This window comes from Haliotis rufescens, unplaced genomic scaffold (genome assembly GCF_023055435.1).
Source record: "Haliotis rufescens isolate VD_foot unplaced genomic scaffold, xgHalRufe1.0.p SCAF_1, whole genome shotgun sequence".
In the NCBI taxonomy this organism is placed as follows: Eukaryota; Metazoa; Mollusca; class Gastropoda; order Lepetellida; family Haliotidae; genus Haliotis; species Haliotis rufescens.
In genome coordinates, this window is record NW_025963779.1 from 32,605,002 (window position 1) to 32,621,158 (window position 16,157).

Consider the following 16,157-nt stretch of genomic DNA (forward strand, 5'->3'; position numbering starts at 1 on the left):
CCTGATGCCGATATTGCGATGTCGCTGTCCCCTAGATCATTATTAGCTCTAAGGAAGGAACACAGTAGTGAAAACAGACGACTTGTATGTACATTACAGAAATATTTATTCAGATGACAATAGGTCGAAAGTAAAATGCCAAAAGAGAGATCCAAATTACGGGGCCAAAATAGTATATATAGCATCACCTTGTGCGATTAAAGATCATCAATTATGTGAAAAATAAGCCAAAACGTAAGCCAAAGATGGGCCAAAATGGTGTGTCTAAAATGTGCCAAAATGAGAGGATGCATATTAAACAGCTCTCTCTCTCCTTCATTTACTCTCTCAATCTCACTCATTTACTGTCACTATATCAAACTCTCTCTAAATCTTTCTGTCACTCTCTCTCAACCGTGCACGCTCTCTCTCTTATTTACTCTGAATCTCTCTCAATTACTCTCACGATCTCAATCTCTCTCTCTAAATCTTACTCTCTCAACCGTTCAAGCTCTCTCTCTCTCTCTCTCTCTCTCTCTCTCTCTATCTCTCTCTCTCTATCTCTCTCTCTCACCTATACATATATCCACTTACTCACTCACTCACTCACTCACACACACACACATTCAGACATTAAAAGGATAAGGAGTCTACGAGAAGATCTTCCTAAAGAAGGCAGCCGCTCTCGTCAGCGCCTTTCTCAAGGGATGAATCTCTCGGTCATCCACGAAGCTGTGGTCATCCTCGTCCTCGTACACCCAGTAGTCACTTTCATCGTCGTCACTTGGGGCAGGATAGTGGTCGGCGTGATTGATGGTGACGGGGGCGGGGAGCGTCTCGCCGTAGACGGGGCGGGCCCAGAACGGAGTGAAGACACTCAGGGGGTCGGGGAAACGGGAAAGGGACACAGCTTGGGAACGCTACTCATCGAGGGGAGGGAGGGAGAAAGTAAGGCAAGTGAGACAGAAACATCGGGAGATTTGCTAAGAAAACAAATCACACTATATTGTAGGCAATGGACATACTTAATAGTAACAAAACAGCTATAGCAGACTGAAGAAGTTAGGGAGTGCATGTAAAATACATACACAGTCGGACTCCTCATCTTGAGACGGCCACAAACTCACAGCCGCAGGAGTACCATAATACCGAATTATGTCCTCCCGAGCTGGAAAAGAAAAGCAAAGCTCCGTTAAATGTACGACGACGGCTACTTTTAAAAAATCTAGTATATTTTGAGTTCCGTACAAATACATTTTACCCCCTATTTAGTATTGGCCTAGTATTGTAATATTAGAGTCAATACACGTTTACCAAGAACAAATCAGAACAATCATATGTACCAGAGATACTGGAGGAAGGTCAGGCAGATAGTCTGGTGTATTTAGCTGCTAGAAAGCTCTTTTAGATTTGGTCATTTCTATTTGATTTGAATCTATGTGGCACACATCGGCTAAACAGTTATCCAGCTACCTGGGGTTCTAAAACGAGACAGTTAACGAATAAATTGGGTCCACAACTTCTAAACACGTAATACAAGCTATCTAAAATGTGTATGCTACATCGTCCGACACTGTAATACACCAAACATGTGTCATCACAGCCTACGAAATGAATTTCAAAATCAATCACTTTGAATTGAAACAATTGCAAATGGCGGCCGCCATCTTCAGTCCCAATACGGCTGCCTAACTACGACGAATTTCACCACTAATTTAACATCTTAACACTTTAAAGTCGAATAATTGGGATCCTAAATACCTTGAATGTGAAGCCTTGTATTCATCTTGGACTTGAAAATGCTTGAAAAGATACAGTAGTGAGCACAACGTGGAGATCAACGGAGCAAAAGCGATCGTGATTCTGTTGAAAACAGAAGGGGACGTTGAGAACGGCAACGGTAACTACGTTACGGAGAACTCAGAACGAGGCGTCATCGTCAGCTTCCGGCGTGGTAAAGGCGGCCTAGCCTCATGGCATTGTTAAAGGTGAAAGCAACCGGGATAGCTTTCGGCTGGACACCAGACGTAGCTAACATAAGTATCATCAATTCCAGCATTTGGTTTGGCAACTCGGGAGACTCAAAGTGCAAACTTAGATCTGAAACAAACTATACACATGTTTGTGGCTTGAAAAAAATGTTTTGTGAAAACTATGTTTATTTGGATAAAATAATCAGTGCAAGAAATTAATCTCAAACGTTTACTAGCCTAAACAGTGATATCGTATTTGGACATCCCTAAAAACCTGAAATTCTTGTAGCCCTTCAGGATGTCTTTCATAGCAGACAAACTGACTCGGGGTAGCGGGCTAGTGACAATTTTCATCCCTGATGATCACAGTGGGATGTTGGAATTATTCCCTTGTCAGCTGGGATTAAATATTAGATGGCGCTGCTATATGTACCATGATGAACAGCGACAGTTCTTACTTAGAACCACGATGTCGACTGAAAATATTTTTTTTAAATATGGGAAATTCAAAATGAAAAATAAACTGCAATATATGTAGTATCGTCTGTGATTAAAAGTAGACTATTTCTGGTGATGTTTGACCTTTTAAAACTTTTGCATTGCACCCTCGTGCTCATTTGAACGGGTCGGTAGAATGTGGAAGAAGAAACTATTTGATGTGTGTTAAGCAAGTGCCGTGTGAGGTGTTTCCTAAATTGATTGTTGGTTATGTAGTAACTCCATGGTGTTTTGGGTTATTTCTACTACTCAAATAAACATCGACTGGTGTTGAAAAAACCTACCCCTCCAAAATACTCTACTGACAACACTGCCATCTATTAGAAACTTCAATTGTCCTTTCTCTCAGTATTTCCTTATCTCGTGAAATGCCAGATTAGAATATCTACAAATTACTGCTACACCAAAGTAGGTGTGAATTCTGGCTTTCGACTGGCCCACCGGACCACTGCCTTTATATTGTAGCAAACCCGCTGCTATTTCTGCTGGCCACGGACCAAAGGACAAGCAGTGTAGTCCATTCCTTTGAAAAAGCTTCCACGTTTGTTCAAACTGTAGAGATGTGTGGAATCCAAGATTGATGTGAGCGAGGGGAGATCACTCTTAACCCCATGTCCGCCTCGCCTGATGGAGGTGAGTGAAGTGCTCGTAATATATCCCATGTGGTGACACTTGTTTTAAAGTGGAAAGGCCAGGTTTGATTCGCACTCACTTGAAAGGGAACCACAATAACTGTTTCATAAGAAATGATGAGTAGTTACGTTTAAATATTTAACATTTTTTTTCATTAAAAAGTGTTATAAAGACCTGTCCTCATACAACTGTCGCCACATACAGGAATGTCTATAATCTTCAAGGTAGCCCCACGCATACACGAATCTGCAGGTATTTGCCAGTACAGCTCATACATTAAGGAGACAGCAACATAGCCATATAGGGGCAAATATCAAGCTGTTTCACAATATCAGGATGGTTTTATGTGTCAAGATCAGAGGCCGGGGATGTGGCCTGATGCCGATATTGCGATGTCGCTGTCCCCTAGATCATTATTAGCTCTAAGGAAGGAACACAGTAGTGAAAACAGACGACTTGTATGTACATTACAGAAATATTTATTCAGATGACAATAGGTCGAAAGTAAAATGCCAAAAGAGAGATCCAAATTACGGGGCCAAAATAGTATATATAGCATCACCTTGTGCGATTAAAGATCATCAATTATGTGAAAAATAAGCCAAAACGTAAGCCAAAGATGGGCCAAAATGGTGTGTCTAAAATGTGCCAAAATGAGAGGATGCATATTAAACAGCTCTCTCTCTCCTTCATTTACTCTCTCAATCTCACTCATTTACTGTCACTATATCAAACTCTCTCTAAATCTTTCTGTCACTCTCTCTCAACCGTGCACGCTCTCTCTCTTATTTACTCTGAATCTCTCTCAATTACTCTCACGATCTCAATCTCTCTCTCTAAATCTTACTCTCTCAACCGTTCAAGCTCTCTCTCTCTCTCTCTCTCTCTCTCTCTCTCTCTCTCTATCTCTCTCTCTCTATCTCTCTCTCTCACCTATACATATATCCACTTACTCACTCACTCACTCACTCACACACACACACATTCAGACATTAAAAGGATAAGGAGTCTACGAGAAGATCTTCCTAAAGAAGGCAGCCGCTCTCGTCAGCGCCTTTCTCAAGGGATGAATCTCTCGGTCATCCACGAAGCTGTGGTCATCCTCGTCCTCGTACACCCAGTAGTCACTTTCATCGTCGTCACTTGGGGCAGGATAGTGGTCGGCGTGATTGATGGTGACGGGGGCGGGGAGCGTCTCGCCGTAGACGGGGCGGGCCCAGAACGGAGTGAAGACACTCAGGGGGTCGGGGAAACGGGAAAGGGACACAGCTTGGGAACGCTACTCATCGAGGGGAGGGAGGGAGAAAGTAAGGCAAGTGAGACAGAAACATCGGGAGATTTGCTAAGAAAACAAATCACACTATATTGTAGGCAATGGACATACTTAATAGTAACAAAACAGCTATAGCAGACTGAAGAAGTTAGGGAGTGCATGTAAAATACATACACAGTCGGACTCCTCATCTTGAGACGGCCACAAACTCACAGCCGCAGGAGTACCATAATACCGAATTATGTCCTCCCGAGCTGGAAAAGAAAAGCAAAGCTCCGTTAAATGTACGACGACGGCTACTTTTAAAAAATCTAGTATATTTTGAGTTCCGTACAAATACATTTTACCCCCTATTTAGTATTGGCCTAGTATTGTAATATTAGAGTCAATACACGTTTACCAAGAACAAATCAGAACAATCATATGTACCAGAGATACTGGAGGAAGGTCAGGCAGATAGTCTGGTGTATTTAGCTGCTAGAAAGCTCTTTTAGATTTGGTCATTTCTATTTGATTTGAATCTATGTGGCACACATCGGCTAAACAGTTATCCAGCTACCTGGGGTTCTAAAACGAGACAGTTAACGAATAAATTGGGTCCACAACTTCTAAACACGTAATACAAGCTATCTAAAATGTGTATGCTACATCGTCCGACACTGTAATACACCAAACATGTGTCATCACAGCCTACGAAATGAATTTCAAAATCAATCACTTTGAATTGAAACAATTGCAAATGGCGGCCGCCATCTTCAGTCCCAATACGGCTGCCTAACTACGACGAATTTCACCACTAATTTAACATCTTAACACTTTAAAGTCGAATAATTGGGATCCTAAATACCTTGAATGTGAAGCCTTGTATTCATCTTGGACTTGAAAATGCTTGAAAAGATACAGTAGTGAGCACAACGTGGAGATCAACGGAGCAAAAGCGATCGTGATTCTGTTGAAAACAGAAGGGGACGTTGAGAACGGCAACGGTAACTACGTTACGGAGAACTCAGAACGAGGCGTCATCGTCAGCTTCCGGCGTGGTAAAGGCGGCCTAGCCTCATGGCATTGTTAAAGGTGAAAGCAACCGGGATAGCTTTCGGCTGGACACCAGACGTAGCTAACATAAGTATCATCAATTCCAGCATTTGGTTTGGCAACTCGGGAGACTCAAAGTGCAAACTTAGATCTGAAACAAACTATACACATGTTTGTGGCTTGAAAAAAATGTTTTGTGAAAACTATGTTTATTTGGATAAAATAATCAGTGCAAGAAATTAATCTCAAACGTTTACTAGCCTAAACAGTGATATCGTATTTGGACATCCCTAAAAACCTGAAATTCTTGTAGCCCTTCAGGATGTCTTTCATAGCAGACAAACTGACTCGGGGTAGCGGGCTAGTGACAATTTTCATCCCTGATGATCACAGTGGGATGTTGGAATTATTCCCTTGTCAGCTGGGATTAAATATTAGATGGCGCTGCTATATGTACCATGATGAACAGCGACAGTTCTTACTTAGAACCACGATGTCGACTGAAAATATTTTTTTTAAATATGGGAAATTCAAAATGAAAAATAAACTGCAATATATGTAGTATCGTCTGTGATTAAAAGTAGACTATTTCTGGTGATGTTTGACCTTTTAAAACTTTTGCATTGCACCCTCGTGCTCATTTGAACGGGTCGGTAGAATGTGGAAGAAGAAACTATTTGATGTGTGTTAAGCAAGTGCCGTGTGAGGTGTTTCCTAAATTGATTGTTGGTTATGTAGTAACTCCATGGTGTTTTGGGTTATTTCTACTACTCAAATAAACATCGACTGGTGTTGAAAAAACCTACCCCTCCAAAATACTCTACTGACAACACTGCCATCTATTAGAAACTTCAATTGTCCTTTCTCTCAGTATTTCCTTATCTCGTGAAATGCCAGATTAGAATATCTACAAATTACTGCTACACCAAAGTAGGTGTGAATTCTGGCTTTCGACTGGCCCACCGGACCACTGCCTTTATATTGTAGCAAACCCGCTGCTATTTCTGCTGGCCACGGACCAAAGGACAAGCAGTGTAGTCCATTCCTTTGAAAAAGCTTCCACGTTTGTTCAAACTGTAGAGATGTGTGGAATCCAAGATTGATGTGAGCGAGGGGAGATCACTCTTAACCCCATGTCCGCCTCGCCTGATGGAGGTGAGTGAAGTGCTCGTAATATATCCCATGTGGTGACACTTGTTTTAAAGTGGAAAGGCCAGGTTTGATTCGCACTCACTTGAAAGGGAACCACAATAACTGTTTCATAAGAAATGATGAGTAGTTACGTTTAAATATTTAACATTTTTTTTCATTAAAAAGTGTTATAAAGACCTGTCCTCATACAACTGTCGCCACATACAGGAATGTCTATAATCTTCAAGGTAGCCCCACGCATACACGAATCTGCAGGTATTTGCCAGTACAGCTCATACATTAAGGAGACAGCAACATAGCCATATAGGGGCAAATATCAAGCTGTTTCACAATATCAGGATGGTTTTATGTGTCAAGATCAGAGGCCGGGGATGTGGCCTGATGCCGATATTGCGATGTCGCTGTCCCCTAGATCATTATTAGCTCTAAGGAAGGAACACAGTAGTGAAAACAGACGACTTGTATGTACATTACAGAAATATTTATTCAGATGACAATAGGTCGAAAGTAAAATGCCAAAAGAGAGATCCAAATTACGGGGCCAAAATAGTATATATAGCATCACCTTGTGCGATTAAAGATCATCAATTATGTGAAAAATAAGCCAAAACGTAAGCCAAAGATGGGCCAAAATGGTGTGTCTAAAATGTGCCAAAATGAGAGGATGCATATTAAACAGCTCTCTCTCTCCTTCATTTACTCTCTCAATCTCACTCATTTACTGTCACTATATCAAACTCTCTCTAAATCTTTCTGTCACTCTCTCTCAACCGTGCACGCTCTCTCTCTTATTTACTCTGAATCTCTCTCAATTACTCTCACGATCTCAATCTCTCTCTCTAAATCTTACTCTCTCAACCGTTCAAGCTCTCTCTCTCTCTCTCTCTCTCTCTCTCTCTCTCTCTCTATCTCTCTCTCTCTATCTCTCTCTCTCACCTATACATATATCCACTTACTCACTCACTCACTCACTCACACACACACACATTCAGACATTAAAAGGATAAGGAGTCTACGAGAAGATCTTCCTAAAGAAGGCAGCCGCTCTCGTCAGCGCCTTTCTCAAGGGATGAATCTCTCGGTCATCCACGAAGCTGTGGTCATCCTCGTCCTCGTACACCCAGTAGTCACTTTCATCGTCGTCACTTGGGGCAGGATAGTGGTCGGCGTGATTGATGGTGACGGGGGCGGGGAGCGTCTCGCCGTAGACGGGGCGGGCCCAGAACGGAGTGAAGACACTCAGGGGGTCGGGGAAACGGGAAAGGGACACAGCTTGGGAACGCTACTCATCGAGGGGAGGGAGGGAGAAAGTAAGGCAAGTGAGACAGAAACATCGGGAGATTTGCTAAGAAAACAAATCACACTATATTGTAGGCAATGGACATACTTAATAGTAACAAAACAGCTATAGCAGACTGAAGAAGTTAGGGAGTGCATGTAAAATACATACACAGTCGGACTCCTCATCTTGAGACGGCCACAAACTCACAGCCGCAGGAGTACCATAATACCGAATTATGTCCTCCCGAGCTGGAAAAGAAAAGCAAAGCTCCGTTAAATGTACGACGACGGCTACTTTTAAAAAATCTAGTATATTTTGAGTTCCGTACAAATACATTTTACCCCCTATTTAGTATTGGCCTAGTATTGTAATATTAGAGTCAATACACGTTTACCAAGAACAAATCAGAACAATCATATGTACCAGAGATACTGGAGGAAGGTCAGGCAGATAGTCTGGTGTATTTAGCTGCTAGAAAGCTCTTTTAGATTTGGTCATTTCTATTTGATTTGAATCTATGTGGCACACATCGGCTAAACAGTTATCCAGCTACCTGGGGTTCTAAAACGAGACAGTTAACGAATAAATTGGGTCCACAACTTCTAAACACGTAATACAAGCTATCTAAAATGTGTATGCTACATCGTCCGACACTGTAATACACCAAACATGTGTCATCACAGCCTACGAAATGAATTTCAAAATCAATCACTTTGAATTGAAACAATTGCAAATGGCGGCCGCCATCTTCAGTCCCAATACGGCTGCCTAACTACGACGAATTTCACCACTAATTTAACATCTTAACACTTTAAAGTCGAATAATTGGGATCCTAAATACCTTGAATGTGAAGCCTTGTATTCATCTTGGACTTGAAAATGCTTGAAAAGATACAGTAGTGAGCACAACGTGGAGATCAACGGAGCAAAAGCGATCGTGATTCTGTTGAAAACAGAAGGGGACGTTGAGAACGGCAACGGTAACTACGTTACGGAGAACTCAGAACGAGGCGTCATCGTCAGCTTCCGGCGTGGTAAAGGCGGCCTAGCCTCATGGCATTGTTAAAGGTGAAAGCAACCGGGATAGCTTTCGGCTGGACACCAGACGTAGCTAACATAAGTATCATCAATTCCAGCATTTGGTTTGGCAACTCGGGAGACTCAAAGTGCAAACTTAGATCTGAAACAAACTATACACATGTTTGTGGCTTGAAAAAAATGTTTTGTGAAAACTATGTTTATTTGGATAAAATAATCAGTGCAAGAAATTAATCTCAAACGTTTACTAGCCTAAACAGTGATATCGTATTTGGACATCCCTAAAAACCTGAAATTCTTGTAGCCCTTCAGGATGTCTTTCATAGCAGACAAACTGACTCGGGGTAGCGGGCTAGTGACAATTTTCATCCCTGATGATCACAGTGGGATGTTGGAATTATTCCCTTGTCAGCTGGGATTAAATATTAGATGGCGCTGCTATATGTACCATGATGAACAGCGACAGTTCTTACTTAGAACCACGATGTCGACTGAAAATATTTTTTTTAAATATGGGAAATTCAAAATGAAAAATAAACTGCAATATATGTAGTATCGTCTGTGATTAAAAGTAGACTATTTCTGGTGATGTTTGACCTTTTAAAACTTTTGCATTGCACCCTCGTGCTCATTTGAACGGGTCGGTAGAATGTGGAAGAAGAAACTATTTGATGTGTGTTAAGCAAGTGCCGTGTGAGGTGTTTCCTAAATTGATTGTTGGTTATGTAGTAACTCCATGGTGTTTTGGGTTATTTCTACTACTCAAATAAACATCGACTGGTGTTTAAAAAACCTACCCCTCCAAAATACTCTACTGACAACACTGCCATCTATTAGAAACTTCAATTGTCCTTTCTCTCAGTATTTCCTTATCTCGTGAAATGCCAGATTAGAATATCTACAAATTACTGCTACACCAAAGTAGGTGTGAATTCTGGCTTTCGACTGGCCCACCGGACCACTGCCTTTATATTGTAGCAAACCCGCTGCTATTTCTGCTGGCCACGGACCAAAGGACAAGCAGTGTAGTCCATTCCTTTGAAAAAGCTTCCACGTTTGTTCAAACTGTAGAGATGTGTGGAATCCAAGATTGATGTGAGCGAGGGGAGATCACTCTTAACCCCATGTCCGCCTCGCCTGATGGAGGTGAGTGAAGTGCTCGTAATATATCCCATGTGGTGACACTTGTTTTAAAGTGGAAAGGCCAGGTTTGATTCGCACTCACTTGAAAGGGAACCACAATAACTGTTTCATAAGAAATGATGAGTAGTTACGTTTAAATATTTAACATTTTTTTTCATTAAAAAGTGTTATAAAGACCTGTCCTCATACAACTGTCGCCACATACAGGAATGTCTATAATCTTCAAGGTAGCCCCACGCATACACGAATCTGCAGGTATTTGCCAGTACAGCTCATACATTAAGGAGACAGCAACATAGCCATATAGGGGCAAATATCAAGCTGTTTCACAATATCAGGATGGTTTTATGTGTCAAGATCAGAGGCCGGGGATGTGGCCTGATGCCGATATTGCGATGTCGCTGTCCCCTAGATCATTATTAGCTCTAAGGAAGGAACACAGTAGTGAAAACAGACGACTTGTATGTACATTACAGAAATATTTATTCAGATGACAATAGGTCGAAAGTAAAATGCCAAAAGAGAGATCCAAATTACGGGGCCAAAATAGTATATATAGCATCACCTTGTGCGATTAAAGATCATCAATTATGTGAAAAATAAGCCAAAACGTAAGCCAAAGATGGGCCAAAATGGTGTGTCTAAAATGTGCCAAAATGAGAGGATGCATATTAAACAGCTCTCTCTCTCCTTCATTTACTCTCTCAATCTCACTCATTTACTGTCACTATATCAAACTCTCTCTAAATCTTTCTGTCACTCTCTCTCAACCGTGCACGCTCTCTCTCTTATTTACTCTGAATCTCTCTCAATTACTCTCACGATCTCAATCTCTCTCTCTAAATCTTACTCTCTCAACCGTTCAAGCTCTCTCTCTCTCTCTCTCTCTCTCTCTCTCTCTCTCTCTCTCTCTCTCTCTCTCTCTCTGTCTATCTCTCTCTCTCTATCTCTCTCTCTCACCTATACATATATCCACTTACTCACTCACTCACTCACTCACACACACACACATTCAGACATTAAAAGGATAAGGAGTCTACGAGAAGATCTTCCTAAAGAAGGCAGCCGCTCTCGTCAGCGCCTTTCTCAAGGGATGAATCTCTCGGTCATCCACGAAGCTGTGGTCATCCTCGTCCTCGTACACCCAGTAGTCACTTTCATCGTCGTCACTTGGGGCAGGATAGTGGTCGGCGTGATTGATGGTGACGGGGGCGGGGAGCGTCTCGCCGTAGACGGGGCGGGCCCAGAACGGAGTGAAGACACTCAGGGGGTCGGGGAAACGGGAAAGGGACACAGCTTGGGAACGCTACTCATCGAGGGGAGGGAGGGAGAAAGTAAGGCAAGTGAGACAGAAACATCGGGAGATTTGCTAAGAAAACAAATCACACTATATTGTAGGCAATGGACATACTTAATAGTAACAAAACAGCTATAGCAGACTGAAGAAGTTAGGGAGTGCATGTAAAATACATACACAGTCGGACTCCTCATCTTGAGACGGCCACAAACTCACAGCCGCAGGAGTACCATAATACCGAATTATGTCCTCCCGAGCTGGAAAAGAAAAGCAAAGCTCCGTTAAATGTACGACGACGGCTACTTTTAAAAAATCTAGTATATTTTGAGTTCCGTACAAATACATTTTACCCCCTATTTAGTATTGGCCTAGTATTGTAATATTAGAGTCAATACACGTTTACCAAGAACAAATCAGAACAATCATATGTACCAGAGATACTGGAGGAAGGTCAGGCAGATAGTCTGGTGTATTTAGCTGCTAGAAAGCTCTTTTAGATTTGGTCATTTCTATTTGATTTGAATCTATGTGGCACACATCGGCTAAACAGTTATCCAGCTACCTGGGGTTCTAAAACGAGACAGTTAACGAATAAATTGGGTCCACAACTTCTAAACACGTAATACAAGCTATCTAAAATGTGTATGCTACATCGTCCGACACTGTAATACACCAAACATGTGTCATCACAGCCTACGAAATGAATTTCAAAATCAATCACTTTGAATTGAAACAATTGCAAATGGCGGCCGCCATCTTCAGTCCCAATACGGCTGCCTAACTACGACGAATTTCACCACTAATTTAACATCTTAACACTTTAAAGTCGAATAATTGGGATCCTAAATACCTTGAATGTGAAGCCTTGTATTCATCTTGGACTTGAAAATGCTTGAAAAGATACAGTAGTGAGCACAACGTGGAGATCAACGGAGCAAAAGCGATCGTGATTCTGTTGAAAACAGAAGGGGACGTTGAGAACGGCAACGGTAACTACGTTACGGAGAACTCAGAACGAGGCGTCATCGTCAGCTTCCGGCGTGGTAAAGGCGGCCTAGCCTCATGGCATTGTTAAAGGTGAAAGCAACCGGGATAGCTTTCGGCTGGACACCAGACGTAGCTAACATAAGTATCATCAATTCCAGCATTTGGTTTGGCAACTCGGGAGACTCAAAGTGCAAACTTAGATCTGAAACAAACTATACACATGTTTGTGGCTTGAAAAAAATGTTTTGTGAAAACTATGTTTATTTGGATAAAATAATCAGTGCAAGAAATTAATCTCAAACGTTTACTAGCCTAAACAGTGATATCGTATTTGGACATCCCTAAAAACCTGAAATTCTTGTAGCCCTTCAGGATGTCTTTCATAGCAGACAAACTGACTCGGGGTAGCGGGCTAGTGACAATTTTCATCCCTGATGATCACAGTGGGATGTTGGAATTATTCCCTTGTCAGCTGGGATTAAATATTAGATGGCGCTGCTATATGTACCATGATGAACAGCGACAGTTCTTACTTAGAACCACGATGTCGACTGAAAATATTTTTTTTAAATATGGGAAATTCAAAATGAAAAATAAACTGCAATATATGTAGTATCGTCTGTGATTAAAAGTAGACTATTTCTGGTGATGTTTGACCTTTTAAAACTTTTGCATTGCACCCTCGTGCTCATTTGAACGGGTCGGTAGAATGTGGAAGAAGAAACTATTTGATGTGTGTTAAGCAAGTGCCGTGTGAGGTGTTTCCTAAATTGATTGTTGGTTATGTAGTAACTCCATGGTGTTTTGGGTTATTTCTACTACTCAAATAAACATCGACTGGTGTTGAAAAAACCTACCCCTCCAAAATACTCTACTGACAACACTGCCATCTATTAGAAACTTCAATTGTCCTTTCTCTCAGTATTTCCTTATCTCGTGAAATGCCAGATTAGAATATCTACAAATTACTGCTACACCAAAGTAGGTGTGAATTCTGGCTTTCGACTGGCCCACCGGACCACTGCCTTTATATTGTAGCAAACCCGCTGCTATTTCTGCTGGCCACGGACCAAAGGACAAGCAGTGTAGTCCATTCCTTTGAAAAAGCTTCCACGTTTGTTCAAACTGTAGAGATGTGTGGAATCCAAGATTGATGTGAGCGAGGGGAGATCACTCTTAACCCCATGTCCGCCTCGCCTGATGGAGGTGAGTGAAGTGCTCGTAATATATCCCATGTGGTGACACTTGTTTTAAAGTGGAAAGGCCAGGTTTGATTCGCACTCACTTGAAAGGGAACCACAATAACTGTTTCATAAGAAATGATGAGTAGTTACGTTTAAATATTTAACATTTTTTTTCATTAAAAAGTGTTATAAAGACCTGTCCTCATACAACTGTCGCCACATACAGGAATGTCTATAATCTTCAAGGTAGCCCCACGCATACACGAATCTGCAGGTATTTGCCAGTACAGCTCATACATTAAGGAGACAGCAACATAGCCATATAGGGGCAAATATCAAGCTGTTTCACAATATCAGGATGGTTTTATGTGTCAAGATCAGAGGCCGGGGATGTGGCCTGATGCCGATATTGCGATGTCGCTGTCCCCTAGATCATTATTAGCTCTAAGGAAGGAACACAGTAGTGAAAACAGACGACTTGTATGTACATTACAGAAATATTTATTCAGATGACAATAGGTCGAAAGTAAAATGCCAAAAGAGAGATCCAAATTACGGGGCCAAAATAGTATATATAGCATCACCTTGTGCGATTAAAGATCATCAATTATGTGAAAAATAAGCCAAAACGTAAGCCAAAGATGGGCCAAAATGGTGTGTCTAAAATGTGCCAAAATGAGAGGATGCATATTAAACAGCTCTCTCTCTCCTTCATTTACTCTCTCAATCTCACTCATTTACTGTCACTATATCAAACTCTCTCTAAATCTTTCTGTCACTCTCTCTCAACCGTGCACGCTCTCTCTCTTATTTACTCTGAATCTCTCTCAATTACTCTCACGATCTCAATCTCTCTCTCTAAATCTTACTCTCTCAACCGTTCAAGCTCTCTCTCTCTCTCTCTCTCTCTCTCTCTCTCTCTCTCTCTCTCTCTCTCTCTCTCTCTCTCTCTCTCTATCTCTCTCTCTCTATCTCTCTCTCTCACCTATACATATATCCACTTACTCACTCACTCACTCACTCACACACACACACATTCAGACATTAAAAGGATAAGGAGTCTACGAGAAGATCTTCCTAAAGAAGGCAGCCGCTCTCGTCAGCGCCTTTCTCAAGGGATGAATCTCTCGGTCATCCACGAAGCTGTGGTCATCCTCGTCCTCGTACACCCAGTAGTCACTTTCATCGTCGTCACTTGGGGCAGGATAGTGGTCGGCGTGATTGATGGTGACGGGGGCGGGGAGCGTCTCGCCGTAGACGGGGCGGGCCCAGAACGGAGTGAAGACACTCAGGGGGTCGGGGAAACGGGAAAGGGACACAGCTTGGGAACGCTACTCATCGAGGGGAGGGAGGGAGAAAGTAAGGCAAGTGAGACAGAAACATCGGGAGATTTGCTAAGAAAACAAATCACACTATATTGTAGGCAATGGACATACTTAATAGTAACAAAACAGCTATAGCAGACTGAAGAAGTTAGGGAGTGCATGTAAAATACATACACAGTCGGACTCCTCATCTTGAGACGGCCACAAACTCACAGCCGCAGGAGTACCATAATACCGAATTATGTCCTCCCGAGCTGGAAAAGAAAAGCAAAGCTCCGTTAAATGTACGACGACGGCTACTTTTAAAAAATCTAGTATATTTTGAGTTCCGTACAAATACATTTTACCCCCTATTTAGTATTGGCCTAGTATTGTAATATTAGAGTCAATACACGTTTACCAAGAACAAATCAGAACAATCATATGTATCAGAGATACTGGAGGAAGGTCAGGCAGATAGTCTGGTGTATTTAGCTGCTAGAAAGCTCTTTTAGATTTGGTCATTTCTATTTGATTTGAATCTATGTGGCACACATCGGCTAAACAGTTATCCAGCTACCTGGGGTTCTAAAACGAGACAGTTAACGAATAAATTGGGTCCACAACTTCTAAACACGTAATACAAGCTATCTAAAATGTGTATGCTACATCGTCCGACACTGTAATACACCAACATGTGTCATCACAGCCTACGAAATGAATTTCAAAATCAATCACTTTGAATTGAAACAATTGCAAATGGCGGCCGCCATCTTCAGTCCCAATACGGCTGCCTAACTACGACGAATTTCACCACTAATTTAACATCTTAACACTTTAAAGTCGAATAATTGGGATCCTAAATACCTTGAATGTGAAGCCTTGTATTCATCTTGGACTTGAAAATGCTTGAAAAGATACAGTAGTGAGCACAACGTGGAGATCAACGGAGCAAAAGCGATTGTGATTCTGTTGAAAACAGAAGGGGACGTTGAGAACGGCAACGGTAACTACGTTACGGAGAACTCAGAACGAGGCGTCATCGTCAGCTTCCGGCGTGGTAAAGGCGGCCTAGCCTCATGGCATTGTTAAAGGTGAAAGCAACCGGGATAGCTTTCGGCTGGACACCAGACGTAGCTAACATAAGTATCATCAATTCCAGCATTTGGTTTGGCAACTCGGGAGACTCAAAGTGCAAACTTAGATCTGAAACAAACTATACACATGTTTGTGGCTTGAAAAAAATGTTTTGTGAAAACTATGTTTATTTGGATAAAATAATCAGTGCAAGAAATTAATCTCAAACGTTTACTAGCCTAAACAGTGATATCGTATTTGGACATCCCTAAAAACCTGAAATTCTTGTAGCCCTTCAGGAT

The 16,157-nt window shown here is 41.7% G+C and overlaps 5 protein-coding genes across 10 annotated transcripts; all 5 read right to left on the reverse strand.

Annotated features, from left to right (window-relative positions):
* Positions 1-572: 572 nt before the first annotated feature.
* Positions 573-1,953, reverse strand: LOC125372349. 2 transcript variants are annotated; one of them, XM_048382027.1, is made up of 3 exons: positions 1,741-1,953; positions 1,068-1,147; positions 573-899 (listed from the first exon to the last, which is right to left on the reverse strand). In XM_048382027.1, the coding sequence occupies exons 1-3, from the start codon at positions 1,763-1,765 to the stop codon at positions 630-632; spliced, it is 375 nt and encodes a 124-aa protein (XP_048237984.1). In that variant the 5' UTR covers positions 1,766-1,953; the 3' UTR covers positions 573-629. The 2 variants fall into 2 exon arrangements, with proteins under 2 accessions (XP_048237984.1, XP_048237980.1); XM_048382023.1 differs by lacking the exon at positions 1,741-1,953 and having other exon boundaries at positions 1,068-1,558.
* A 2,082-nt stretch (positions 1,954-4,035) lies between these two features.
* Positions 4,036-5,416, reverse strand: LOC125372350. Of its 2 annotated transcripts, XM_048382032.1 has the most exons (3): positions 5,204-5,416; positions 4,531-4,610; positions 4,036-4,362 (listed from the first exon to the last, which is right to left on the reverse strand). In XM_048382032.1, exons 1-3 carry the CDS (start codon positions 5,226-5,228, stop codon positions 4,093-4,095), a joined length of 375 nt encoding a protein of 124 aa, XP_048237989.1. In that variant the 5' UTR covers positions 5,229-5,416; the 3' UTR covers positions 4,036-4,092. The 2 variants fall into 2 exon arrangements, with proteins under 2 accessions (XP_048237989.1, XP_048237987.1); XM_048382030.1 differs by lacking the exon at positions 5,204-5,416 and having other exon boundaries at positions 4,531-5,021.
* Positions 5,417-7,498: 2,082 nt separating this feature from the next.
* Positions 7,499-8,879, reverse strand: LOC125372352. 2 transcript variants are annotated; one of them, XM_048382043.1, is made up of 3 exons: positions 8,667-8,879; positions 7,994-8,073; positions 7,499-7,825 (listed from the first exon to the last, which is right to left on the reverse strand). In XM_048382043.1, the coding sequence occupies exons 1-3, from the start codon at positions 8,689-8,691 to the stop codon at positions 7,556-7,558; spliced, it is 375 nt and encodes a 124-aa protein (XP_048238000.1). In that variant the 5' UTR covers positions 8,692-8,879; the 3' UTR covers positions 7,499-7,555. The 2 variants fall into 2 exon arrangements, with proteins under 2 accessions (XP_048238000.1, XP_048237993.1); XM_048382036.1 differs by lacking the exon at positions 8,667-8,879 and having other exon boundaries at positions 7,994-8,484.
* Positions 8,880-10,985: 2,106 nt separating this feature from the next.
* On the reverse strand, positions 10,986-12,366 carry LOC125372353. 2 transcript variants are annotated; one of them, XM_048382047.1, is made up of 3 exons: positions 12,154-12,366; positions 11,481-11,560; positions 10,986-11,312 (listed from the first exon to the last, which is right to left on the reverse strand). In XM_048382047.1, exons 1-3 carry the CDS (start codon positions 12,176-12,178, stop codon positions 11,043-11,045), a joined length of 375 nt encoding a protein of 124 aa, XP_048238004.1. In that variant the 5' UTR covers positions 12,179-12,366; the 3' UTR covers positions 10,986-11,042. The 2 variants fall into 2 exon arrangements, with proteins under 2 accessions (XP_048238004.1, XP_048238003.1); XM_048382046.1 differs by lacking the exon at positions 12,154-12,366 and having other exon boundaries at positions 11,481-11,971.
* A 2,112-nt stretch (positions 12,367-14,478) lies between these two features.
* On the reverse strand, positions 14,479-15,740 carry LOC125372355. Of its 2 annotated transcripts, XM_048382064.1 has the most exons (3): positions 15,646-15,740; positions 14,974-15,053; positions 14,479-14,805 (listed from the first exon to the last, which is right to left on the reverse strand). In XM_048382064.1, the coding sequence occupies exons 1-3, from the start codon at positions 15,668-15,670 to the stop codon at positions 14,536-14,538; spliced, it is 375 nt and encodes a 124-aa protein (XP_048238021.1). In that variant the 5' UTR covers positions 15,671-15,740; the 3' UTR covers positions 14,479-14,535. The 2 variants fall into 2 exon arrangements, with proteins under 2 accessions (XP_048238021.1, XP_048238008.1); XM_048382051.1 differs by having other exon boundaries at positions 14,974-15,734.
* Between the last annotated feature and the right edge of the window lie 417 nt (positions 15,741-16,157).

What these genes read in the sequence shown, in the direction of transcription:
- LOC125372353 (XM_048382046.1), bottom strand. Translation starts at nt 11,648, where the DNA reads ATGTATTTGTACGGAACTCAAAATATACTAGATTTTTTAAAAGTAGCC. An exon ending in AAGATGAGGAGTCCGACTGT is followed by an intron (nt 11,313 to 11,480) that starts GTATGTATTTTA and finishes CTCGATGAGTAG; the next exon opens with CGTTCCCAAGCTGTGTCCCT.
- LOC125372350 (XM_048382030.1), bottom strand. Translation starts at nt 4,698, where the DNA reads ATGTATTTGTACGGAACTCAAAATATACTAGATTTTTTAAAAGTAGCC. An exon ending in AAGATGAGGAGTCCGACTGT is followed by an intron (nt 4,363 to 4,530) that starts GTATGTATTTTA and finishes CTCGATGAGTAG; the next exon opens with CGTTCCCAAGCTGTGTCCCT.
- LOC125372355 (XM_048382051.1), bottom strand. Translation starts at nt 15,141, where the DNA reads ATGTATTTGTACGGAACTCAAAATATACTAGATTTTTTAAAAGTAGCC. An exon ending in AAGATGAGGAGTCCGACTGT is followed by an intron (nt 14,806 to 14,973) that starts GTATGTATTTTA and finishes CTCGATGAGTAG; the next exon opens with CGTTCCCAAGCTGTGTCCCT.
- LOC125372352 (XM_048382036.1), bottom strand. Translation starts at nt 8,161, where the DNA reads ATGTATTTGTACGGAACTCAAAATATACTAGATTTTTTAAAAGTAGCC. An exon ending in AAGATGAGGAGTCCGACTGT is followed by an intron (nt 7,826 to 7,993) that starts GTATGTATTTTA and finishes CTCGATGAGTAG; the next exon opens with CGTTCCCAAGCTGTGTCCCT.
- LOC125372349 (XM_048382023.1), bottom strand. Translation starts at nt 1,235, where the DNA reads ATGTATTTGTACGGAACTCAAAATATACTAGATTTTTTAAAAGTAGCC. An exon ending in AAGATGAGGAGTCCGACTGT is followed by an intron (nt 900 to 1,067) that starts GTATGTATTTTA and finishes CTCGATGAGTAG; the next exon opens with CGTTCCCAAGCTGTGTCCCT.